The sequence below is a fragment of the Penicillium daleae genome (assembly GCF_028827525.1).
Source record: "Penicillium daleae strain IBT 16125 chromosome Unknown utg000004l_segment0_segment0, whole genome shotgun sequence".
NCBI classification, from domain to species: domain Eukaryota; kingdom Fungi; phylum Ascomycota; class Eurotiomycetes; order Eurotiales; family Aspergillaceae; genus Penicillium; species Penicillium daleae.
The window spans coordinates 843,285-868,471 of NW_026623152.1; the positions used below are offsets into that span (position 1 = coordinate 843,285).

General features: G+C 52.6%; 9 protein-coding genes across 9 annotated transcripts; 3 read left to right on the plus strand and 6 right to left on the minus strand.

Annotated features, from left to right (window-relative positions):
* Nucleotides 1–564: 564 nt before the first annotated feature.
* On the minus strand, nt 565–1,419 carry N7458_004023 (J-type chaperone JAC1; the record flags this gene model as incomplete). The annotated part of the gene is made up of 1 exon (XM_056907405.1): nt 565–1,419. The coding sequence occupies one exon, from the start codon at nt 1,417–1,419 to the stop codon at nt 565–567; it is 855 nt and encodes a 284-aa protein (XP_056768132.1).
* A 510-nt stretch (nt 1,420–1,929) lies between these two features.
* N7458_004024 (putative pre-mRNA splicing factor) lies at nt 1,930–3,719 on the minus strand (the record flags this gene model as incomplete). Its single annotated transcript, XM_056907406.1, has 3 exons — nt 1,930–3,425; nt 3,481–3,514; nt 3,675–3,719. The coding sequence occupies 3 exons, from the start codon at nt 3,717–3,719 to the stop codon at nt 1,930–1,932; spliced, it is 1,575 nt and encodes a 524-aa protein (XP_056768133.1).
* Nucleotides 3,720–4,311: 592 nt separating this feature from the next.
* Nucleotides 4,312–5,679, plus strand: ppmA (type 2C protein phosphatase PTC7; the record flags this gene model as incomplete). Its single annotated transcript, XM_056907407.1, has 1 exon — nt 4,312–5,679. One exon carries the CDS (start codon nt 4,312–4,314, stop codon nt 5,677–5,679), a length of 1,368 nt encoding a protein of 455 aa, XP_056768134.1.
* Nucleotides 5,680–7,198: 1,519 nt separating this feature from the next.
* N7458_004026 (uncharacterized protein) lies at nt 7,199–9,261 on the minus strand (the record flags this gene model as incomplete). The annotated part of the gene is made up of 5 exons (XM_056907408.1): nt 7,199–7,695; nt 7,766–7,973; nt 8,049–8,442; nt 8,523–8,991; nt 9,129–9,261. The coding sequence occupies 5 exons, from the start codon at nt 9,259–9,261 to the stop codon at nt 7,199–7,201; spliced, it is 1,701 nt and encodes a 566-aa protein (XP_056768135.1).
* Nucleotides 9,262–10,556: 1,295 nt separating this feature from the next.
* On the minus strand, nt 10,557–12,049 carry N7458_004027 (phosphatase PAP2 family protein; the record flags this gene model as incomplete). Its single annotated transcript, XM_056907409.1, has 3 exons — nt 10,557–10,984; nt 11,053–11,587; nt 11,663–12,049. The coding sequence occupies 3 exons, from the start codon at nt 12,047–12,049 to the stop codon at nt 10,557–10,559; spliced, it is 1,350 nt and encodes a 449-aa protein (XP_056768136.1).
* A 1,812-nt stretch (nt 12,050–13,861) lies between these two features.
* On the plus strand, nt 13,862–15,105 carry N7458_004028 (phosphosulfolactate synthase; the record flags this gene model as incomplete). The annotated part of the gene is made up of 5 exons (XM_056907410.1): nt 13,862–14,098; nt 14,148–14,185; nt 14,241–14,278; nt 14,338–14,417; nt 14,473–15,105. 5 exons carry the CDS (start codon nt 13,862–13,864, stop codon nt 15,103–15,105), a joined length of 1,026 nt encoding a protein of 341 aa, XP_056768137.1.
* Nucleotides 15,106–15,458: 353 nt separating this feature from the next.
* Nucleotides 15,459–17,720, plus strand: N7458_004029 (putative C6 transcription factor; the record flags this gene model as incomplete). Its single annotated transcript, XM_056907411.1, has 1 exon — nt 15,459–17,720. The coding sequence occupies one exon, from the start codon at nt 15,459–15,461 to the stop codon at nt 17,718–17,720; it is 2,262 nt and encodes a 753-aa protein (XP_056768138.1).
* A 1,165-nt stretch (nt 17,721–18,885) lies between these two features.
* On the minus strand, nt 18,886–22,632 carry N7458_004030 (cytoskeletal protein-binding protein SLA1; the record flags this gene model as incomplete). Its single annotated transcript, XM_056907412.1, has 4 exons — nt 18,886–18,911; nt 18,982–20,793; nt 20,861–22,310; nt 22,435–22,632. 4 exons carry the CDS (start codon nt 22,630–22,632, stop codon nt 18,886–18,888), a joined length of 3,486 nt encoding a protein of 1,161 aa, XP_056768139.1.
* Nucleotides 22,633–23,510: 878 nt separating this feature from the next.
* Nucleotides 23,511–25,081, minus strand: N7458_004031 (PRKCSH domain-containing protein; the record flags this gene model as incomplete). Its single annotated transcript, XM_056907413.1, has 2 exons — nt 23,511–24,896; nt 24,965–25,081. The coding sequence occupies 2 exons, from the start codon at nt 25,079–25,081 to the stop codon at nt 23,511–23,513; spliced, it is 1,503 nt and encodes a 500-aa protein (XP_056768140.1).
* Nucleotides 25,082–25,187: the final 106 nt, after the last annotated feature.

The following is a 25,187-nucleotide window of genomic DNA, read 5'->3' on the forward strand; positions in this document are numbered from 1 at the left end:
TGGTGGCCGGCTGCCTGAGTGATATGAAGCAAATGCTGAGAAATCCCTGGGCAGTGGCGCGATGAGGGTGAAAGGGTGGGTGGGCTGTCCAGAGGAACAACCTTTGGCGGATTTTTTTTTGGACATTCCTTTTATCTTTTTTATATCGTTATAATCGGCGAATTTAGAACAACAAATTGACTTTGCTTTTATACTATTTGAGGCTGCAGTAGTTATAAAGAAGCGGTATTTGTATGGTGTGAGCATCGAGGTGACTTGGATTGGCATCGGGGGGTGGTGATGAAGCATCCTCATGAAGTATATAGAGAACTGAGAGGTCGGAAGTTCGATTCATGGAGTTGGACATTTCCTCGATTTCAATTTCAGGGATATTCTCTTCGTGAGCAGTTGTACAGCTGATTTGGAGCGGTATACCAAAAGTCTCAGAACAATCCCAAATGATATAAGAGAGGAGGATATCTCGATCTATATGCTGTACCCAAGAAACCATCACCAAAACACAAATTCCCAAATCATAATTACAAGCAGGCCCTTAATATTAACAATTCTCACTCAAATCTCCCATCAAGATCCATGCACCAACCGAATCTCCGTTCTCCCAGGCTCCCACTCCCTCAACCCTTCAGCCACACTATACCAAAACCTCAACTTAACACATTCCACTCTCGCCCCCTCAATATCCCCCCGATCAAACGCCCCCGCCAAAGTTCCCACACACCCAGCAATCCGCATCCCATTCTCCTCTTTTAAAGCTTCAATCTCCGCCTCCGCCTCCGGCGAAGCGCCCACCTCCTCAATCGTCTCCTGCACCTCCATAACCTCCATCAGCGTCGCCGGATCCAGCGCGTGCTTGGTCGAGGCATCTTCCGCCGTGACGTCGATCCCGTGCCATTCGCGGAGGAGATATTGCGCACGCTGGAGCGGGTCGGAGAGTGTGCGGTATGCGTCGTTGATTCGGGCTGATAGAGCCTCGGCGTGTTGTTTTGCAGTGCCGGAGGGGTATTTGTCTGGGTGGATTGTGCCCTGGAGCTGGAGGAACTCGCGGCGTAGGTCGCTAATGGAGATTTCGAAGGGGGACCCTGGGGGTGGACCGGCGGGGAGGGTCTTTGGGAAGATCGTGTAGTGGTTTGTGATATCTGGGGCTCCGGTGATGGGAGGTTCATTTGTTTCGGTGGGTGTTTGTGTTGTCGATGTTGCTGTCGAGGCTGCTCGCCGGGTTGGTGTGTTTGAGAGCGTGTAGATGGATTTCGTTCCTGGGCCGAAAGTTTGGCTTCGGCTAGTCTGGGTGTGATATTGGCAGAGGGTGCACGCATCGCGTTGGGATGGGTTGATCAGGCCATATCGGGTAGACTTTGCGATTGTCCTTGATGTCGACGAGCGGTATAAGTGCCGCGCCAGCCGTGGGGCGTGGAGTGCCATTCTGGAATTGTTGACAAAAGAAACCTTGAAGCCGAGCATCGGAGTCGGAGATATCCCGCCTCGGAAAACTACACCTTACGTCATCCCCGCACGCTCACGTGATGACGTACTGTCTAGTATGAAGTATGTTTGGGTGTGAAGCTACTAATAGTGGCAGGTATGAATGAAATTGAGAAGAACAAAGTAGCCAGACAGTGAATTGTCATCTATTGCTTTCCGTCTAGTCAGATTCGAGACTTCGAGGCAGGAAAATCGCACGTGAGCCTTGCAGGAGGCCTTGAGGTCTTACATCAGGTATACACGCCTGGAGCATTTGAGACAGATACAATACTCTTTTCAGTCTGTCATGGAAAACTGAGGTTACTCCACGGGAATCTGTTATTATTTATCAGTACCAGAAATTTTCTAGATACTGGGACAAGCCACGGGTTGTTAGTTATGAGACTTCTAGTCAACACACAACAAATATCACCATGAGGATAGATAGACCAATATAGAAACAGTCCAAGTCTATCCCTCAATACCCCAGAGCTTCACAGTACGATCATGACCACAGCTTGCAATCCACTGTGCATCACCACTGACATCTGTACTGAGGACATTGCCCGAGTGCCCACTCAGCGTCTTCACCAACGACCAGTCATCGGCACTGAAGATATTGACATTCTTGTCAAAACCACTCGACACGAAGAAAGTACCAGACTTCTTAGGCTGAGCCCCGGCCTCATTCGTCGGCGCCGGAGCCCCATCAACCTCCATCTGGCCATTTGAGGCATCAGTAGAGGGCAAGAAGGAGGCTGACTCGAGACCCTTGTACCAGCGGAGATCTGACACCACACTCTTATGCGCACCAATACCGCCAATGTTCCGCACTTGTCGCAGATCCCAGCATTTGACCCATCCATCGCCAGACCCGGACAGCACACGGTATCCGTCCACACCCCAGTCCATGCCGAAAATTTCTCGAACGTGGCCCTCCAGAATCATTACCGTGCGGCCTGTCCGTAGATCCCAGATGCGTCCAATACTGTCCATACCTCCACTAGCTAGGAGAGACCCGTCATTGTTAAAGGCTACCGTGTAGACTTCGCGGGAATGACCTTCTTGCAGGAGCAGTTCGGTGGTGGTCTCCACATCCCACAAACGCCACGTTGTATCGAAAGAGGCAGATGCCGCATAACGTCCTGATGGGTGGAATTCAGTGCGACATACCCGCCCTGAATGTCCGGACAACGTGGCTAGAGGTTTATCTGAATCGAGGGACCATAGGTTGACATTTCCTTCGCCGCCTCCGGAGACAAGGTTCACGGTCGATGGTGAAACGTTGGATTCTGGGAGAGTAGCCCCCGGGAACCATGCCAGGCCACCAACACGATCGTTATGTCCCTTCAAGTTCGCCTTTTCCTCCAAGTTCGGCACCGTCAGCAGCTTAATATTGCCACCCCAATTGCCCGCCGCAATAGTCTTTCCATCTGGTGAAAATCGGCAGATGCTGACCGGTCGATCACCCGCAATCTGCGATCCGTATAGATCGAATCCTCCAAGTTTCTCTTTGACCGCTTTCCGGTGCTTGACGTGTGTCCGCAGTGGGATCGTCGACTCCTCCTTCAGTCGTGCTACCCGCGCCTTCGCGCGTGGTAGTGAATAGCGAGCAATCGCTTTCCGGGCTTCTAGAAGCGCGTCTGAGCCTTCTGTGTAGAATTCCTCCTGCTGTTCGACCTCCTCTTCCTCCTCGGCCTCTTCCATCTCAATGTCCCCCTCGCCCTGTCGGTCTGCTAGATCGGTCAGCAGCTCGCGCAGACGATCTCGTCGATCTACTGGGCCTTCGCCAAACAGTGTGATGGGTTCGCCGAGCTCTCGTAGCCGTAGGCGCACACGGGTATCGTCTGTCGGCACGACCATGGCGGCGGCGCGTCGTTTACGCTCGAATTGAGCTGTGATGGCGGATGCCCGTTCGGACGGGATGCCCGCTGCAGATGCAGGGATCTCATAATCTGTGTCGACAGCTGTTATTGTGTGGTTAGTAGAGTTGGAGAGGGCGGGTTGGAGGGGATAGCTTACGGATGTTGGCGAGATCAATGCCCGTGTCCATCTCCTAGAGAGTGTCGCGTATTAGTTTCTTGTCCAATAATAGCTTGTGAGGATGCGCTTTCAAGGAGCCAGCCATTCTGTGAGACCTCTGCCCCAAGAAATGACTTGCGATTCCGTGGAAGGCTTGACCAGTGGGAACCGTCGCGTGGTTGAGGATCTCTTACCTCGGCCGCCTCCTCGACATATGCCTGCCGCGAGGGGTGCATCATCTTGAATGCAAAGAAGCTTGTGCCTCCAGAAAAGTAATTGATCCAGAAGGAAAGTGAAAGACTGCGTTGAAAGAGGAGCTGGAAGCTGGGTCAAAGGGTCGAGCAGGTCGGAGGTGGAGAGGTTGCGGGCGGCAGAACTGATAAAGCAGAGGCGGACGAGGTAGAAATTTACAGAGTCCAAACAGCACCAGAAGTATACACCGAAATAGATTGCATTTGAGTCAACATATTTGCCAGAATTATAGTAATAATATAGACTAAGAACATCTTGATTATAACCATGGTCCTTTTTACTTCGGATAATATCTCCTGAGATCTTTATGAATCCCAACAGTTTTAATGAAGACAAAAAAGAAAAGACAATGACGCCAGGCGGTCAATCGCGATAAGCTCGCGGGTTCAGTTCTTATCCGTTCGGCCAGCTGCGCTCCTGAGTTTTCAATTCCTTTGTGGCCTTCTGTCCTCTTCACCCTTTCTTTCTTTTGCTGACACGCCCAACTCGGCTCGCTCCTTTTTCTTCCTTCTCCTTCGAGTCTCTCCGATGCTCTTTTGAGCTTCTAATCGTGGGAGGGTCGTGATCTTCCGCCCTGCGATGATCCCGCCAAGTGTGCCGTGTAGAGCCTGGAGTTCCACCTGCAGCCTACAAATACAAACCCTTGTTCGCGACAGAACTTCTCCCTCCAGTGCCCGCTCCATTTTTTTCTCATTCGCGCAGACCCGCTCGTCCTTTGCGACCGTCTCTCGCAAATATGCCCTGAACACCACCCTCCGCCGGTCCTTCCATTCCACTCCCGGCCGGCTATCCGATCCCTCGCCCTCTACGCCTCGGATCTCGTATCGGGTTGCCGTCTCCTCGTCGGGTAAAGGCCGACGCTTCCACCCGCTCAAAAATGCATATAACTTTGATCCTACCATCTCGGATGTACTCGGTGTCTCCAAAGACAAGGACCCGGCTGTCCGCCGGCGCAATCGCCCTGACAGCGGCGAGGATGCGTTCTTCGTAAGCCGGATCGGCTCCCAGGTTTCAGGCCACACAGATGAAGGCGATGCTGTCGCTTTTGCCGTGGCTGATGGTGTTGGTGGCTGGACAGAGTCCCGCGTCGACCCGGCGGACTTTTCGCACGGTCTCTGTGGTTATATGGCCCAGTCAGCTCTGGCTTGGGACTCGCCAGCAGAAAAGTTGCGGCCAAAGCAGCTGTTGCAGGCGGGGTATGATCAGGTTGTGGATGACCCGGCTATCAAGGCTGGTGGCAGCACTGCATCTGTCGGCGTTGCGCTTCCAGATGGCCGTGTTGAGCTGGCGAACCTGGGTGATTCGGGTTCTGTACTACTCCGTCTTGCTGCCGTCCACCATTACTCTGTCCCGCAAACCCACGGCTTCAATACGCCTTATCAGTTGAGCGTGATACCTCCGCGTATGCGCGCGCAAGCGTCTGTCTTTGGAGGAGCCTATTTGGAAGACTTCCCCAAGGACGCCGCAGTCACAAACGTCCAGATGCAACACGGCGATGTGCTCATGCTCGCTACGGACGGTGTCTTTGATAACCTGAACAATCAGGATATCCTCAAGGTCGTCACGAGTCGAATGGTCTTGACTGGCGCATGGACAGTCACCGAAGACTACGGCGTGGCCATCTCGGATACTCTTGCGCGGTTGACGGTTCCAGGCGGACTGGCCACTGCATTCCCACCACCAAAGAACCCTTCCGCCTCCCAACCAAACGAGAAGGAGAACGCAACTCTCGAGTCCACATTGACCCTCCAATCCCTTCTCGCTGCCTCCATCGCTGGCGAGGCCAAGGTCGCCAGTGTTGACTTCCGCCGCGATGGTCCCTTTGCCAAGGAGGCGCAGCGTTCCTATCCGGGAGACTACTACCGCGGTGGCAAGGTGGACGATATATGCGCCCTGGTCATTGTGGCCGTAGACGAAAGTTTTGCCAGTGGGACAAGCACTGAGTAGACCCGGGGCCCTTGTATAAACTACTACGACATGGGTCTGTATTCTTTGGGCACGTTAGGGTCGTGGGTTGCATCTTTTCATTCTGCATCTAGGGGGCGCAGGGACTTGTTATTTGGGTAGGGGGGTTGTTCGTCTTAACGGTTTATACATACCATCGGATTTCTTATTTTCTCTTGTATTCAGAGACCTCCTTCAGCATGGAGACTGTCAGCTTCATAATAGAGACATGGTAGAATTAATGTCAATATCATGGCTTTCTCATATCCATCATCAAAATGACAGTGGCAATAACCCTACTACGCCTATTTCACGACCACAATGCATGGTTAATTTCTAAGCATTACCTACCAGCAATAGTTTCAGATATCCACTCATAGGCAGACAAGTTACTTATAAGGCAAAAACCGTGGCTGGCTGGGAGTATAGCAATCGCCATCTCGCTTTTTACCCATTTACAACTGTCAACGAACCTGCTACAACTTATAGAGCTAATCTTCTTGGCCTAGATTTTCAGTCCACCCTTCATTCACCCAATTCGTTGATCTGTATTTTTATCTAGGACGAGTATTAGTCGCTTTGCCGACCATGTTCCTCCGCTGACTGGAGTTTCTCCAGATGAGGCTTCACCTGACTTACACGGAGAAGGCTAACGATGGGGAAAACTGCACTTTCCATTTCGATCGTCTGAACGTCCGCATGCCCACCCTATTGATTTCTCCCTGGGTGCAGCAGGGTCTGATCAGACAAGCCATTTTCTGCTCAGAATTGAGCGTACCCGCACTTCTATCAAATTGGTCTCTGAGCTTTGAGGCTTGGAAAGCTTGACTTGTGTGGCGTGGTCACCTTCGTTCAGCAACTTGATCAAGCGATGATACTTCGCCTACAAGGATGCTGAATTTTGTCAGCCTTGAACTTTCTCGATATTCAAGGCCCTCTCCGCAGAGGAGACACCCTACGCTGTTGACTGTAGTTTTGCTCATTAACTGGAATAAAAACAGCAATACTCTCAATCGTATTCAGTCCTACTTAGACCTCACGCTTACAAGATTAAGATGGAACTACACACCCCTAACTACAAGCCATTTACAGTCATCCAAGTAGCAAACGATAGAAAGGAAGCAAAAGGAATAAAAGACACCATTTTTCATTGCCTTGAAAATACACAAACAATTTACCAGGCCAAACCACAAAGAGCCCAGCCCAGCGTGAACCCCAGATCCAAAATTTGCAGAGACTACATGATAATGGCAACGCAGGGGTGGATTATCAGAGAGCAAGAGAGAGGGGGGAGGAGGAAGGAGGAATAGCATGACAAGAACAAAGACTCCGTCCCAAGTCGGATCAGAGGAGGTTAGAGAGGAAAGACATCAGAAATTCAGCATCAGAGTAGAGCAGAGCACCCAGACCGATCCCATCATGAGGAGGGTAACAAGGAAAGACACGAGATTTGAGAAAGGAAAACGCGTAGAGTAGAGGACTCCAGAGCATGTACTTGTACTCCATTCCCTGCTTTGTGCGCTTATGCGGCAGCCTCAACGGTCTTCTCCTCGGCTGGTTTATCCTGGGTGGATTTCTTTGGTTCGTTCTCGTCGGCCTTATCGGCATCGGGCATGGGGGTATCTTCGTTGGCGGTCTTGCTCTCCAGCTCCTTTTCCTCCTCGGTCTCCACCTTGGGAGTATCGGCAGCATCATCGTCCTTGTGGGCGCCATTTGCGGTGGGCTTTGTCTCCTTGTCGGATGGCGCAGGGGCGTCGGTCTCCAGCACGCTCTTCCAGCTTGTCAGGATGCCCATGGCGCGGTGGCGGAAGTGGAACTCCTCATCGCGGGGAATGGTGTCCAGCTTGACGATCATCTTCAGAACCTTGTTGATCTTGGTCGAGCGGATGATAGAAACCTCCAGGTCGGCGTGCTTCTCCAGCTTGTCGAAATAGCCCGCCATGGCGGCCATCTCATCCTCCTTGGGAGGCATCTCGCGGGAAATGAACCCCTTCTGCAGCTTGTGACGCAGGAAAAGGACTGTAGTCGATTGTTAGCCAGCCTTTTCATCAAATTGTTGATCTCTTCCTTGGGATGTTCATCGTGACACATACTCTCCTTCTCCTTTTTTTCTTCAACTCCGCAGGGTCAGCCTGCTTCTCTGGCTCTTTGGCCTCGGGAGTGCTGTCTTCATCAGCGGCCTTGGCCTTCTTAGAGCTAGGCTTCTTTGCCTTGCTAGCGGGAGTCTTCTTCTCCTCCGCAGGCGCCTTGGGGGTAGTCAACTTCAGCTTAGTGCTGGTCTTGGGGGTTTTCGCAGGCTATGAATAGAGTCAATTTCCCAAGTTCTCGTCGCAAATGTAATATCATTCGTTCTCCCCTCAGAGGATACTCACCTTCTCAGCGTCGCCATCGGTCTCGTTCTTGCGCTTCTTGGAGGTCTTGGCCTTCTTGGAGTCCTCTGCGTCCTCCATTTCGACATCGGTATCTGGGCCCTTGCTCTTACGCTTGCTCTTGCTGGTAGCCTTCTTAGCCTCCTTAGCGGCCTCCTTTGCGGCCTCCTTCTCAGCCTTGGCAGCTGCCTTTGCAGCCTCGGCGGCTTCTTCCTCCTCAATCTCTTGCTGAATTGCGGCCTCGTGATCCGTCAGCATTTGCTTAAAGTAAGCAAGGTCATGACCCTCCGAGGCAACCTTGTAGGCCTCGATCAGGCCCTTGGCCTTATTCTTCTCGGAGACATCCTTGCACTCGGCAGGGGTGACCGGGGTGAGTTGGGTGTTGGGGATCCAGGCGCTGCATAAACCAGAGGTTAGCTATCTACTGAGATACCGTGCATAACCCTTCTAGGAGTCCCGGTGGCCGTAATCACTTACAACTCGTTGCTCTGGAAGAACATCACGGGGTAGGTCCGCTCGTGGGCCCGCTTTCCTTCATCTGCATAGTCGGCGCGGTAGGTTCCATCAGGTTGCGCAGCTGTGACAGGGCGGGTGTCCAGCAGAGACTGCGGCAGCATTTCCTCATCACAGATGATGGATGGCCAGGGCGCATAGCTGCGCAGACGCGCAAGGTAGTACTCGCCGGGCTGCACTTTCAGATGAGTGATCTTGGTCATGGACTTGCGCTTGTTGAGCTTAGACTTCTCGGCGGTAGCGCCGGACCGGCGGCGGTCCTTGGAGGACTTCTTCGAAGAGGCTGGGGTTCCATTCGCCTCTGGGGTAGCTGTCTCAGCATCACCAGCAGCGGCCGCGGCCTCATCCTTGGCCTCCGTCGCATTGCCAGCGTCAGCAGCCTGGACAGCGCCAGCTTCGGCTTCCTTCTTCTCGTCGTTTGCGCTCGTGGTGTCTGGACGGACCAAGGCAAGTGAGGTTAGCGAGCTGTGGTCGCACAGAGAGCAGGATCCTCCCAGTCTGGGGATCAGCTCCACTCGTGAAGCTTGACTTCCAATCGGAGGTGATGCGCGGATGGGAGTTGGAACTTACCGGTCTTGTTGTCCTGGGTGGTGGTCACGTTCTCGGACTGCTGGTCGGCAAGCTTGTCGCCGGCCGCGGCCGCAGCGCGCTCGGGCTGTTCAACAGCCTCAGCGGGGGCAGCGACAGGAGTATCGTCGGCCATGGTTGCAGTGCCCAGTATGTCGCAGTGGAAGGTTCAGGAATTGGGTGAAAGGGTGATGTTGGGGGGTGCGAATGGGTGGCAGGGGAAGGTGGGTGAGAAAGATGTGGAGAAGGTTAGAGTCGCGCAGGTCGGAGCGCGGGAAGGACGCGTTAGGTCGAGAACGGGAACCGGCCAATGACGCCACAACTCCCAGATAGCTTCACCACAGCTGCAATGAAGCTCCGATGGGTCTTCACTGCTTCGGAGGATGTTTGTAGGGATGAAGAGAGCCTTTGCAGGCCCCAGATTCCCGTATCAGTGTGCAGTTTTGAACGTAGGGCGGGCTGAATAGAAGTTGTGAGGCTCCACCACGATGTCACCGTAGCTGGATAGCTCGTTGTCTGAATCGCAACCTGCCAAGACCCCTCGCGAGGGGTTGAGTACTCGATTGACACTAATCTTATGTGTCTCTGAGTTCTGGTGACTGTTGAAATTGGCGTCTGCAGGAAGGGGCAATCGATGCCTAGCCCAAGCCGCGCTGGTGACTCGAGGGAGGTTGGAGGTTGGAGTCAAGCTGAAGCAAGAATAGCTGGTAGAGATATCTTATATTGTGTATCTCAGACATAGAGACCCGTATATATCAATCTATCGATGCTGGGTTAGATTCAGGCTCTTTACATGGGAATAGGGACTCACCGGTTGATGCCGCCAGCTATCTGCTCGACGGCACTAATGTTCTAGATGAAGACAGGATTCTCAAGATGTAGTGCATCAAGAACTATCCGATAGTAATGAGGATTATAAAGGTCCAGAGACATCATCACCCTCACTAAACCAAAGGAAAAGGAAGTTGGCGGTTGTGGTCTCATTGCACCAGCTCTCCGCCTCGTAAGCATCTGGAACCCCACAGCTTCACACTAGAAATCATTCATCTACAGTATACACCCCCTCTCCTCCCTCATCATCTACTTTAATGGCTGCATCATACTAAATACCAGAAATCTGTATTGTGGATCCTTTCAGAAGGCTAGAACAAAGTCTTGAATGTATTAAGGATACGACGAGCCTACGGTATTCACGGGTATCAACCAGCCCACGACGAGATAAAATATACACCAGAGTCCAGGCAGTACCAAGCTCAATCCAGTATATCAGGTGGGTCTGCTAACAATGATACGTGTGCCATATTCACAAGGTATCGGCATGTCTCGGCAAGCACTCGTCTGGTCGTTTGGGGTATCAAGAAGTCCCATTCCACCGTCAATCACGGTGTCAAATTGGTCTTCAGCAACTATTGACCACATATTTCCTTCAGATCATGGTGGCAGCACAGCTTGTTGTGTCTCTGAATCCTCCGAATTACACTCATCAGACAACCGGTCAATAACGCTGATGGCGGAAGGCTCTGGTTTATGAATTCGAACCAGCCAGAGAAAGTAATCCTCCACTGGCAACAGATTCAACAGCACCCCGTTGGACCACCAGCCGAAAGCACAAACCAGAGCTCCAGCAATTGCATCCACAATGAAATGATTGGCTGTGGCCACAATAGCCACCAATATGATGAACGGATAGAGGAAACCGAGGACTAGACAGACCATCCTGCGCCACGACGGGATGCGTAGTCCGATACTCCAACCTAACCGAGTACGGAGGACTCGTCGATGGTGTGAAGGAAGAGGAATGGTCATGATGGTGAGTCCAATCATGAGAGAGTAGCCGAAATGCAAGGATGGCATTGCCGCTGAAGAAAGAAAACAAAGTTAGACCGGGCACTCGACTTCGTAACGACGTGAAACTAATTATCCTTACCATATTGATTGCAGAACCGGTTATCCGTCCACACGCTCCCTGCACCATCGGCCCCATGAACGGTGTCGATGAAGCCATAGCTGCGACCAAGCTCTCCCTCTGGGCCTTCGACCTTCGGATCGCTAAGTAATCGTGGCGGCATGCAGGGCCATAAGGTAAACACCACAAATGCGAGCAGATTGCAAACAGCCAATGTGCGTCGTCTTGCCTGATACAGCAACGGCCCTGCCGGTGATCCACTCACAGCCCCTCGAGACTTTCCTGGTTGAGACTCATTGATTCGATTGCGAGTGATGGTATAATAATATAGCCAGACGAGAAACGCGATAGTACCCGGGATATGGATGAAGGAGTATATCCAATTGATCCACGTCATGACCAAAGGATGACGAAGGAAGAAGTGCTGAATGCGTAACTCCCAGAAGATACCCAACCTCTCCTCCATCTCTATCAATCTCAGAGCATGACTTCTGGCAACGTTGACGGTGTCTTCCTGAAGGGTGACGGCAGTGAATGCACGACCGAGCTGGTATGTCTGCATAGAAGAAGATGACAGTCAGAAATGGACACAGATATTGAGGTCCTCTTCTCATAGGCATGGTCCGCCTACCCAATATACCAGAGCCCAGTACCAGCATTCCACCAGGAAAGGCAATTTTCGAAGCAGACGACTCAGCAGTCGGTCTTTGAACACCTCCGTGTTTGGAGAGGATACCGTCCAGGATAAACTTAATAGGCTGAGTTGTCGTTTATGCCATCGACCGTCGGATAACTGCGGCATCGGAGAGCAGGAGCGGGCGCTTAGAAGGCCATCGTTGGATTTTGGGCTCGAATATCCTGACTCAAGTGAGTCTGTCGAGTCGGCTCGCATGTATTCAGAAGACCGTCGACGAACATATGTGCGGGAATCCCCGGTATTGGTCACCCTGTTGATCCATGTGCCTCCGAAGAGAAGAACAATGACCGCTAAGGGCTCAAGAACAGCCCCAGCACCCATGACGGCTCCCAGTTAGCCAGAGTCAGATCACGCAACGTCGAAGGGAAGCCGCCGCTGGGTAGAAGAGAGGAAGAGACAAGGACGAAGTCAAATATGATACGAATGGGACATGTGCATCACCGTAAGAATAGCGCTGGCAAAGGGTCAAAGGCCAAGGATCGCGCTGGGCCAGATTGAAAGCCCAACGCCACGAGATTTGATGGAACCCGACGAGGGAACCAGGCACGAGGGCAGTCGCCAGTCGCCGGGGCCTGAGGTCCGCCCATTATTTCCCATCTTTTGGCCGCGGTTGGTCCCGGTGGGTGGTCTCGGTGCATGTGCACTGCGAGGGAAAGAGCAAGCACGACACTTGGCAGAGAGAGAACCAGGCCAGCGGATGTTCGGAGAGACCGGATGCCGAGTCCAGCTGAATATGGCGCTTGATGAGTCCGAATTAGAAGAATGATCAAATCAAATGCGTGGGACAGAGTTAGGGCAATGCGCCAAGACTGATGGGGCTCGAGTGAGATTGGCAGAGGAGATTGTGTTATGAACGAGAGCCAGGTGTCGCGTGCCTCTGGCGTAATCGTTCTCGTACAGCAGCCTGCTTTAGTATGTGCAGAGTATAAGCACTACAGTATGCGCATTATACATAACGCCGTACATACGTACTACTCATACTTCGTATCCAGCGGGTGGCTCCGCCAGATCCCAGTCTTACGAAATTTGATAGGGCGCTGGGCGATCTGCTTGAGGCCAAGAGGCCAACTTGTCACATAATGGTCCGGAACAATGTACATAAGATCAGGCATGCATATCTCTGACGGTATTACACAAAATAAATGAGATCAGCCCTGCGCTATGGCCCCTACTTCTTTGAGGTGATCAACTAGAGGCAGTACAGTAGTATGTATGGAGACGAGGCTGGGGGAGTCAAGGGGCTAGTAGGCGATGGCTAAGGCTTGATACCTTTCGGTTTACTTCCGAGAATAATGATGTGATTTGGTATCTATTTGGTGTCTTTTTTTCAGCGTTTTGCACTATCCCCTGTTTATGCGGTTGATACGAGCGGTACTCGTAGTACTTGGAACAAGCTAATCAAGAGCTACCAAACGCCTCGTTACTCAGCGGAACAGCCAAATTCCGAGAACGCGGAGTCGGGCATTCCAAGGCCCCGTACCCGTGTTCTCTTGGCCTCTCTCAATCCGAGCGGATCCGAGAATGTGCCTCGGAGTGATTAGCACAAGTGGGGTTAGCTGTAAGACAGGAAATCACGCTAGCCAACATATCAAGCAGACACGCAGTTCACAAAGTACGTCTTCTGATCGAGTGGGACTCTGGCAGATTCGGGGATTATTAACTTTCTTTGTATACATACTTCGTATACTTTGCGGTGGGGCTCGGAACGCCGCCGAAAGCTTCATCGGACTAAACAGTAGATCCTGGACATCCTAAATGAATGTACTACTTTATTATCTGATCTGTTTTACAGGAATAGTAACATTAGTGCGATTCAAGATGCAGAGAGGCTCAACCCATATTCTGAGTCCGTTACTGGCCCTTCCTGATGTCATCCTCAGCAAACAGTACTCAAATCCGCGGAGTGAAGTATACTTGACGTCAACCCTCGCACCAACTTGTAGCCAGAGAAAACAATGCATAAAGACAGGATATGAACAGAACATTCGTTTATCTCTTTAACGCACTCAGAGTCGACTTACTCTAATGGCTCTTCGTCGATAATTCCAAATTTTTCGATGAATGTATGTCACTCACTTCTGCACTCGACTGCTCAATTTGATCAATTTCAGCCTTAAAGCCGAAAACAACAAAATGAACAGTATCGCCCCTTTTATTGCATCTGTGTCGAAACAGCTCATTCACCTTGCCGCGCCTCAAATCACCAAGTCCGTGGGATCCATGCAAACCAGAGCTTTATCAGGGAGCTCGTTATGCCAAAGCGCAACACTTTTACAAGATCACGATGGATTTGGTTTTGCGAGATCGAACCCTGGCCCACGGAAGCCGAGAAGCATTGGTGTGACCGAGATTCGAGGTCCATATTACTCCGTACGAACAACTATCTTGGAGGCTTGAACTACAACTTATACTGGTTTAGGTAATGGGGAAGCGGTACTTGGCAGATGTCCTGGAGACGTAAGACACAATCTCCCGCGGAAAATTATGGTCAGCGTCTCACCAGTTGCTACAGAATGGGCGATCATGTCGATGGATTAAAATTTGCTGGAGGTGCGTCGGATGAGTTCTTGATCACCACATTGAAAGCACAGGGTTGATGACCTATCTAGGCTCATTTTCGCTGTTCCGGGAGAAACCTCTACGCGAACTCATTGATTTGGCTCACGACCATGGTGTTTATGTTTCTACTGTATGTCTCGAAAGGCTATAAGCGCAACTTCATTTAACGATTCTGTCTTTCCTAGGGGGGATGGGCTGAGCATCTTCTCACCCATCCCGATCCGAATGCTGTCTTTGACCGGTATCTAAGCAAATGCAAAGACTTGGGGTGCGGTATCATCTACCTCCTTTCATTTCTTATCACTAATCATCGCCCCTACAGCTTCGACGTCATCGAGTTGTCTTCTGGCTTCCTCTCCTTCCCCGAAGACGACTGGCTTCGACTAGTCAACAAAGTCCAATCATACAAGCTCGAACCCAAGCCCGAGTTGGGCATCCAGTTCGGCGCTGGTGGTGATACTCCTGCATCAGGAATCGAAGCTATCGGTACTTCAGACCCCGGTAAATTGGTGAATTTGGGTCGCAAGTTTCTCGATGCTGGGGTCAAGCGTCTCATGATCGAGTCAGAGGGCATTACCGAGAATGTCAATTCGTGGCGAACAGATGTAGTCTCGAGAACCATGAAGGAGCTCCCTCTGGAGCGTGTAATGTTTGAGGCGGCGGATCCCAAGGTGTTCAATTGGTATATCCGTGAGTTTGGGATCGATGTCAATTTGTTTGTGGATCATAGCCAGATTGTGCAGTTGACGTGCCTGCGATCTGGCATTTGGGGTACTGCGGATACTTGGGGGAAGATCGTGACCTTTAGACCAGATTAATTTTAACTCTCTGGCGTGTGCATATGGACAATAAATTGGCATTATCCTCATGAATCACTAGCTCCACTGAAAGAGGTCATTCATACTTCGTCTTGGCATCAGCGGAGAGCGCTTAGTAAGCCCGCCCAAGTCCGGGGAAAGCAACAACAGCCCGCACTTCCTCCGTTCCGCCACGGATTTGAGCGCCACAAGCAATCCAACTACAACCTGCCCAGCGCTCTGGCCTCTTTCGATCTCGCTCTTTCTGTTGAACTCATCTCTTTTATCATTTGCCACGATTTGATGACCATTACCACCCGATACTGCAGTTCGACCCATTAAACCCGGCTCAAGCCGCGCAGTGTGCCTTCGGGATGCCTCGTGCCAGTACGGCCGCAGGGGCGCGGCTCCGATGTCGCCGAGCCTGTGACAGCTGCAAGCGACGCAAGCAGAAATGCAACGGCGAGCAGCCCTGTACGATATGTATCCAGCGACACAAAGAGCCCGAATGTCATTTCTCCGATCGCCCCGCACGCCTGCTCAAGCCGGAATCTAAGGACGCCACAATGCTACTCAGCGAACGCATAGTGCCTTCGCCACAGCGCGAGACGGCCATGGACCGCTTGTTGAATTCACTGGAGGACCGCGGCATGCAACTGGAACAACAGGTCAGGGACGAGAAGGAGGGTACGGCTCCTGTCCCGAAGGTAGCTCGGCTTCTCCGTGACGGGCAAGGGAAGTTTATGTATATCGGAGATTCGGCGAGCTTGTCTTTTTTACAAAGCGTGCGCCGAGTTGTGTCCTCGTCTATTGGCCGATGCGAGTTCACCGAGGACAACTCGCGCCATTCCATGCTAGAGGCCTTCCAAAGTAACCCAAGCACCCAACCCGGACCCCTCATACCACCGCCCAGTAACGAAGAGGCTCAGCGACTTGCGCGGCAATTTGTACTTGCGACAAGTCCATTGCTAGACCTATTCGACCTTGAAGAATTCCATCCGCGACTAGCCAATTGGGTTGGAAATCCATCTGGGGATGAAGATACCGTCAGCTCGATCTTCTATCTTGTTCTTGCGATTGGCGCCCAAGTCTCCGATATCAACCAGACGTTAGCCGAACAGTATTTCAGCAGCGGTCGCCAATTGGCCTTTTCGGCGTTTCAAGAAACACCCAGCATTCATACAATCCAATCGTACATCCTGGTCTCGATGTACATGCTTGGCGCATGCAGGCGCAATGGGGCATTTATGAACCTCGGCATTGCTTTGCGAGCTGCGTATGCGGTCGGTATACATCGCAAAGACGCCAATGCGCTTTTCTGTGGCCGTGAACGAAGGGCTAGAGAACGTGTTTGGAAGAGCCTCCGAATGATGGATTTGTTCCTCAGTGCATCCTTGGGCCGGCCCCCAGCAACGTCGGACTATGATTATGACATACGCGACGACACGCTCGTTTCTGGAGATCAGCAGCAGAATATGACATCGGATCAACAGTTGTCGATGGCTGTTACATCCCTATGCCGTATTTTTGAACGGATCTTGACAGACGTCTATATGAAACAAGTCATTTCCATCAACGTGGCCGAAGCCATCTCGAACCAACATCGTGCCTGGGTTCGCACTCTCCCCACAGTTCTCAGAATGCAAACAGAACGGCTAGACAATAAGACCATGGAGGATAGCCTCGCTGCCGCTCATGTCTTTGGATCATACTACTGGTCGATTATCCTCCTAACGCGACCTTTCCTCGTCTACCGCGTGGCTCAGTACGTCAAGAGCAAAGCAGATCTATCCTCCTCATCCGATTCTCGCAACAGCAGCTCCCGCATCTCCCTCTTTGCAGACGCATGCGTCTACTCTGCTCTTCGCGGCCTAGACGTTGTCGACGATCTCGCCCAGTTTGGCTCTCTCCCGCGCCGCCTCCCCTTTCTAATAAACTCGGTATTCAACTCGGCAGTCGTTCTGGGTGCGGCCTTCTTCGCCGATTACGATAGCCTTCTTCCCTTAGAGGAAGGCCTCAACAAAGCAGAGCGCTTTCTGGGTCTATTCGTTCCTCACGATCCTCACGCGTGTCGCTTCCTTCAGATCGTCAAGTACCTCCGCGGTGCCGTGGCAGAGTATGTCCAAAGACGTAATCGCCAATGGATGGATCGCAGAAGCAGACAGGTCGATCAACTCTTTGGCCAAGTTGGCGGCGCTTCTGACTCTACATCCCCCCTCGCTGTTCGTGATCCTCCTCCACCCAGTCAGACCAACAACCACCGCGAATCCCAGCAATCCCCTGTGGTCCCTTCACCAAGCTCCTCCAATAAACTTGCCGGGAATACCCCATCCTCTATGTTCGCTGCGCAACCAGGGGCCACAGCTGGTCCCCAACCGCCTGGTACGGATATTTGGGACGCGCTCTCCTACGGGCCTGACGGGGCACCGCTGTCCTATGACGCTGCTATCTCAGCACTCACTACCTCGGGCATTCCAGTCGGCTGTTCCCCCGGAGGTACCATTCCATCAGGTCAGCCGCCAATGTCCGGGGGTCCCTCCCCGCTCTCTGATGTGATGTTCCCTGAGAACGGCCTGTTGTATATGGCAGAGGACCTACCTGTTTTCGGGATATGGGAAGACAACCAACTTCCCTAGGATGGGCACATCCAGAAAAGGGCAGCCTGTTTTAGTTGTTTGTTCTCGGTTTCTTACTTCTCTTGCTGGAATTGGTAGCGGGGTACCTCGGCGCTTGGTCTTTGTTCGGATAAAATGGGCGGGCGGTCTATGATGTGATGAATTCTTATGGATATCCATTTGCATATCTGTTTTCAAAATTTCGGCGCTTTGGGCTCATCAGGCAGATCAAACTTGTTCTTTCTATTATTTTATGCCCACGAAGCGGCACTCAATCTTACAGACATTTATACATGCTTCTAGTTTCTCTAACCCCGTAGAAACACAATACTCCCTCACTACAAATAGCCTTTCAGACTGTGAGCAACCTTTACATCTTGGATTATTTCTTTGCTCTCGAAAATACTCTTTGAATATCATCCTATGTACCACACATCGTCAACAAGCAAATTTACACTCATCAAGAAGGCGAAAGAAGCAAAAAAGGGACACTATGGAGAATGCGAGTAGCATATTACCGGTATGGAAGCGTCTGAGATATGAAACAGGAGAGATTGAGCAGGGGAGAAAATAACAGAGGATGGTCGTTCGAGCAACAAATGAAAAGGTGAAGGGAGAGGGGAAGTGAGAGAGACATGGGACATTCAAGGGAACTAAAGCATGACCATGACCACATAACCATTAACAAAGATATATGGCGAGGAAGGCAGGGAAAAATGAAATGCAGGGCATTCAAGATGTACCAAGGCTAAGGCAAGGAAGCATGTGAAATGGATCAAAGAAAAAGGAACATGGATGGGGCAAGAGAATCTCGAAGCGGGAGAAAGGAAATTGGATGATGGCACGCTAAGTCAGGGAATTTCGCAAAGAAACCATGCTCATCGCAACATGAGCTGCGTTAGAATAGACAGGAGACGAGACATCGACTGGAGTGGGTGAGGCCATGGATCGAGCTGGATGGTATGATGAAATATATGGTATGTACGCATGTCAATTCCACGAGTGCAAGAACGAGTATGAAAAGGACAAGCTGAGATATGTAAAATTCCAGCCCCAGTGGATACAAAATTCGCAGCACAAAACAAACGGGGAGGGGGTTGCCAATCGCCAGTATCAAAAAGGGAGACAACAACAAGATTATATATGCCAATCAAGACGGAGAGGATATTTGAAGACAAATCTCCATCTAGAAGCCGAAGGGGTTGTTGGGCGCTGAACGAATTGGAGGTTAGTTGACTTCATCCCTAATGGCTGATGTATGTATCGAGGATGAACTACTTACTAGCATGAGAAAGGTTTGCCCGCAATCCTGTCGGCTGAGCAGCAAGCTTCTTGGGTGCGTCTGGCTTGACGCCGAATCTAATTGGCGGAGCCGGTCCCGTCTTCTGGGGCGTCAGAGGGGTGGCTGTTGGCTGCTGAGGAATTGGTGGTACTGGGGGCGGGTTATTGATAGAGTATGTGTTAGTGCCGAAGCCGTTAGCACCAGTTGGCTGAGGCTGGAGTGCAGGAGGTAGCATGGCATTGATGCCAGTGGGCATCGGCTGCTGAGGCGGTGCAAATCCGCCAAAGCCAGTGGGCTGCGGAGCCATGCCCTGGAAGCCAGACTGGCCATTAGCATATGGCAGCTGGTTCTGTTGTTGCTGCTGGATGCCAAATTGCGACTGGGGTGTGAATCCCGTGGGCTGAGGCATCATAACTCCATTCTGATACTGATTCTGGCCCATGAAGCCAGTGATTTGCGGTTGCATCTGAATCTGCGGCTGCAAACGCTGCTGGTTCAGCTCGGTCAGACTCTGGCCAGGGACAGCAGGACCCGGCTGCGGGACTCCCGTCAGCTGGGGCTGCAAAGGAGGAGGACCAAAGGAGTTCTGCTGCTGCGTGAAGTTCTGTGGTGCTGACAACGGGCGCTGCGGCGGAGGTGGTGGGAGAAGGGAGTTCTGGGCCATGTTCTGTGGTGCCTGTGGGCGCTGTCTGGCCTGTGCCTGGAATCCTGTCTGTTGAGGGCTGAATGCCTGGGCCTGGGCCTGCTGCTGCTGATGCTGGCCAATTTGTGCGATTTGGTTGAAGAAGTTGGGTGTGGCACCTGTCTGCTGTGGTTGCTGCACTGGTGGGCTTTGCACAGCAGTCTGCTGCGGCTGAAGCGCGGGGATGGTCGAAACGGAGGGCGTGGGAGCGGGTTGAGTGGGAGTGGGCTGCAACGGGGCTTGAAGAAGGGACAAGTCGGCCATTGCACCAGTGACCTGCTTTTGAATCGGAGGTTGAGCAGCTGGGAGCGAGGCTGCGGCAGGAGGAGGAGCTGCAGCTGCAGCTGCAGACTCCTTGGGCTTCTTCACCTCCCAAGCATCGTCATCAAATCCACGAGCCACAGGCTTCTCAGGGGCCGCGGGGGCCGGAGGGGTTTCAGCTCTCTCCTCGGCCTTAGGCTTGGATTCATCTGCTTGCTCAAATGCCTTGGGATCGACCACATCGCCCGCCTGCACGGCCGGCGTGGGTCTCCCCTTGCGAGTGTTGTTACGCAGCATGCCACCAGGTCCAGCAAACAGCCCACCTTCCTCGCCATTGCCAATAACCTCCTCACCCCCAAAGCTCACGTTGCGAAGTTTAGACTTGGCACCAGTGCGACCCAGCGTGGTGTCCAAGTGGCGCATGACTCGCAGAATATCGCCCTCCTTCAACCCTAGAGTGCGCAATGTCTCGGGGGTGATATCAGGCAACACAGACTCATCCATAGAGTCCTTGAGAAAGTTCTGCGCATAGCGCTCGCATTGGTGTGGGCCAACGCCAGCTTTCAGGAAAAAGTCGAACCAATCGTAGTCGGGACGCTGTACTGAAGCACCTGTAGAGCCTCGCTTGGCGTCAGAGGCTCCACGAGCTCGAATGCTTGATAGTGGCTTGTCTTCGTCAAGCGAGACACCGGCAACCTTTTCCACGTACTCGAGATCCTCGACGGACATCTTTGCGACAGGAACTGCAATCTTAATACCGTTGACCTTGTGAAGTTGAATCTTGCCATCGAGTAGGCCGATGTACTGTGCCTCCACAGTGAAAGCCTTGGTCCGATCTGTCCACTTCCTCACCTTGGCGGGATCCGGCTCTGATGTACTCCGTTAACGACCAAGTTCCCAACCTTACAAGAATACAACCACAATATGAATACTTACTTGACTTGGCTGATTTACTGTCGCGCTTGCTGTCACGTTTGTTGCGCTGGGTAGGGACTCGTGTGTCAATATCCAAAGGGGGCACACGTCGGGAATAGCGTCGTGGGTATCCTTTTCTTACCTCGCTAGAATCCATCGAATCGGTCCTGGTCTTTCCCATTGCGGCTTTAGCGAGTCGAGCGTCCTCCAGGCGGTTTCGCTCCACGGTCGACATGCCAGATTCCACTCCGGGGGTAGGTATGGTAGGCATAAATCCAATGATCTCAACGTAGCTGCTGGGAACGACCCCTTCCTTGCCATTCTTCAAGCGTCGGACCATCCACCATTCATCAGCCTTGGTGTCATCAATGATAGCGACTTCGTCGCCCACAGCCACCGTCACTTCGTCGTCACCCTGAGCCATGAAATCATACAAGATCTGACCCTTCTTCTGGGCACCACCACCTTCACTAGCTGCAATAACCTCTCGGAGCCCTTCAGCACGGTACGCTCCAGCAATTTCACCCAAAGCGGCCACGATCTCTTGAGCGGTATCCTTGGCTCCAGCATGGAAATCGATGCTCTTGCTGGGTCGGACCAGATCGACGAAAACGTGTTTGCCCTCAATCGAGTAATGGGTGAGCTTCTCCGCCGACCATTCCTGCTGACGATCATCACCCTCGGGGGAGATGAAGATGATTCCCGTGACCATATTGATTCCCAAGGTAGTCGGCATCTTCTTGCGCTTGCCCATCACTTCGACCATCTCGTTGATGTTATAGATATGGTAGCCGGACGGCGACCGAGGTGTCAGCTCGCCAGCCCGGTTGTATGGAGGGGACTCTTTGACATAAGGCCGGCTATGGCCACCCATGGCAGGAGCTGGCTGCCGAGGACGAGGTGGAGGTGGAGATGGATCGGGAGCGTACTGAGGCATTGGCGGGGTAAACTGTTCTGAAGGAGGCCGGCGCGGGAGAGCCGGGGGAGGAGAGTCTTCCCGTTCATATTCCTGTTCATGCGAAGGCCGAGTTGGTAGCCGAGGTGGTGGCGGCTCCTCTCGCGTGGGCTCGGGTTGCGCGCTAGGAGGTGCATGCTGCTGATGAATAATATTCGCAATCGCGGCCGCCGCGGGATTTTGCAGAGTGTTTATGGGAGATGGAGACGGGGTCTCTTCGTATTCTTCGGGCGCAGGCTGCGTCGGTCGTGTAGGAAGAGACGGCGCTGCGGGCTCTGTAGCAGCTGGTGGAGGCGGAGGCACGGCAGTCGTACCAGCGGCTGGAGCAGCAGCATCTCCCACGATTTCAATGTAGTTCGCGGGCGCAAATCCATAATCCGAGCCAACTCCAACCAAAGTCCAATCCGGATCTGACGTGTCGTAGACCAGGATCTCGGCGTCTTCCGAGAATGAGACCTCCTCGTCCGTTTGCCGTGTGTAGTCGAAAAGACCCTTGGCCTGGTGTTTTGGTTGCGCCTGTACATTGCGGGTTGAGAGGTAAGCATCGTTCCAATTGCATATCCTAGGCCACCCCCCCTCGACGCAGCCAATGCGCGGAGTGGGCTACACAGCCTATACATCTTCCACGTCGGGGGCTCACCTCTTCAACATAGTTGTTCGGGACTAGACCTTCCGGCTCATCCTCATCGTCCCGTTCGGCCTTCTTCTTGGCTTTCCACCAATCGTCATCACTGTTCTTGTCCAAAATGTAGAGCACGTCGCCCTCTTTGATTTCCAGTTCACCCTCTCCCTGAGGCTGGTAATCATACACAGCCGAGTACACTCCGAGGAACCCCATTATTAAGGCGAAGCCGCAAAACGAGCTGGTTCTTTGTCTCGCAAGGGTGACAGAGTCCGGGCGCTGCTAGCGACAGCAGCAGATCTGAAGTGCCAGCTCGTAATTGGGTCGGTTGGAGTGAGATTGTTTATTCGGAGGGGAGGCCGGGTAGGTGACGCTGGCCGTTGCCGGGGGTCGGTCAGCCTTGGCAGCTCAAGTGTTTAGGGTGATGCGGGCAAGGAAGGGGGCGGGTTGGGTTGGAGGAGGATGGGTGAAGGAGAATAGGCGGGAGGGACCAAAGGGAGCCGCCGATGGAAGGAAGAGGGGAAAAGAGAGCAAGAGTTTGGATGGGAGTGGGATTGGGATTGGGATCAGGGAGGAGTGGGAAGGTGGGCCGGGGGGCGATCGCTAGGAGGTTTGGGTTCGCGGTCACGTTCCTTACGTAGTCTCGTCTCAAGGACAATCATCTTCAGGTACTGACTGACTGTACTTCATACCTCTCTGCCTATCCCATCTCTAGTCTTCTTTGTCTCTTCTTTTTCCTCTCAGAGTTTCTCATCTGGTCAATTATTTACCTTTTCTACCATGAGTCCCTCCCCCCCAAACTGTGTACCCTTCAACAGCTTCCTCGTGATGTCCCCACTCGGTTCCCGGCAACTGGGGCAACTGACGTCTTTGGGCATGAGGCTAACCGGCTGTTCCTGGCGCTGCCTAGAACCAACCCAGTTATAGTCATGCCCAGATCGGGGCCTTCTTCACAATATCTTTTTTGATCAATGGATCAATGGATCCATTAGTGAAGGGCTACGATGATGGCCTGTTGCAGAATGGGCTATGATCGCCAAATATATCTCGATTGGTCTTCTACTGTACAGGACCTAACAGCTCCCCCTCTCCTCTTATAGCTCATCTTTCAAGGTCTCCTCGCTTCCAGAAAAATCCTGGGGTTCATCCTCGGAGGTTGAATCTTTGGTCTTCTCGGACTTATCTTCGCCCTGGTGGTCTGCTGGTTTTTGGGAAGAAGACGAGTCGCCATCTTCCTTGGCATCAAGTTCGTCGTCATCCTTCTCAATGGCGCCCTGGAACTTGATCATCCCGTCGCTCTCCACCACTTCCAAGGTCCAGTCTTTGCCCTCGGCAAGCTGATCGAGTCGTTTCTTCATGTCCTCGACTCCCTCCGGGTCGAGGTTATACTTCTTCATCACCTGCTTGGACGGGCGCTGGATTTCACCGTTTTCACGCTTGACAACCACCTCCACTGTCTCTTCACCGAACGAGGCCACTCGACCCTTTTCAATCTTTTTGCCTTCCATGCCTACTAGCTGCTGGCCGCCAACCACAATCCCCCCGACGGTCTGCACTTCCGAGTGAGCAGCGGCTGCATCGGCCAATTGATGAGCCTGGTACCACTCCGTCACGGCTTCCCACTCGGAAACATCATCGGGCCTGAGGATCTCGCGACATTCAATGTTGTGAACCTCATCTTGCTGCGGCGGCAGGAAGGCAACGTCGTCACAGAGGCGAGGAGTGTAGATAACCATCAAGTAAGAACACGTAGTCAGCTCCTTGATCCAGCCAATCTGGTCTGTCGACTGCGGATGACAGTGGAACTGGACTTCGACCTTGCGCTCACGTCCCGTCAGGTCACACTTGGTGCCGCCCCGTAGATGCTGCACCAGGTAGCGCGAGCCACCTTTGGTGCGTAGCTCCGCCACATCGGTCTGAGCTGTCTGCTTCTGCTTCTCATCCCCCTTCCCATCCTTATTTGAGCCTTCTTGGAATCGACCCAGAACGAAGGAATGGGTGTTAGGGTCCTCCACAGGCGGGTAGTTTGGGACACCGCCGCCGACTGGGCGAGCGTGGAACTGCTTAATCTGATTTCTGTAGCAGAAAGAGTATGACCACCATCCGGAGAAATAGTACATGCATTTTCCCTCCATCTCACGGAGAAGTTCAAGACCCCGATCGGTAGCCCGTGCTAATTCATTCTTTTCATCGGCTTCTTGAGTTGCGCGGCCAGTCGTGTTATTAGCCTCTTCTGTGGCCACGCGGGGAATCTGGCAGAGGAGCCGCCGATCATCCAAAATCATTTCTTCGTATGTGTATGCCGGGTGAATCACATCTTCGCGTGCTTGCGTGGTATCTTCGCTATGATCCTTCCCCGTGTAAATTTGGGGGTCGTTCCGCTCGACGCTGGAGTCTGGGGTTTCGGGCGAGGCATGTGTCTGGAGAAGCTCTTCGGCATGGGATTCCAATATGTATTCTTCGGGGAAAAGTACTTGGTACTGCGTGCAGTGGATTGGTTAGACCATGCGACAATGGGAGGGAGTGGTGCGCTGCTTCCTCGACATACTTGTGGATAGGCCAGCAGATCATCATGAATGTTGAAAGGCCTCTTGGCTGCCCAAGCGCTCGATACAGCGCAGCCCAGCACAAGCCAGGGTGTGAGACTCAACCGCGATCGACCCATTCTGCAGGAAACCTGGATCGATAGGATGTCTTCCGCAGCGACGTGAGTTGAACAGCACGCGGCCTGTGGGGGGTATGATGTAGACGGAGGTCCTCTGGATTCGCGC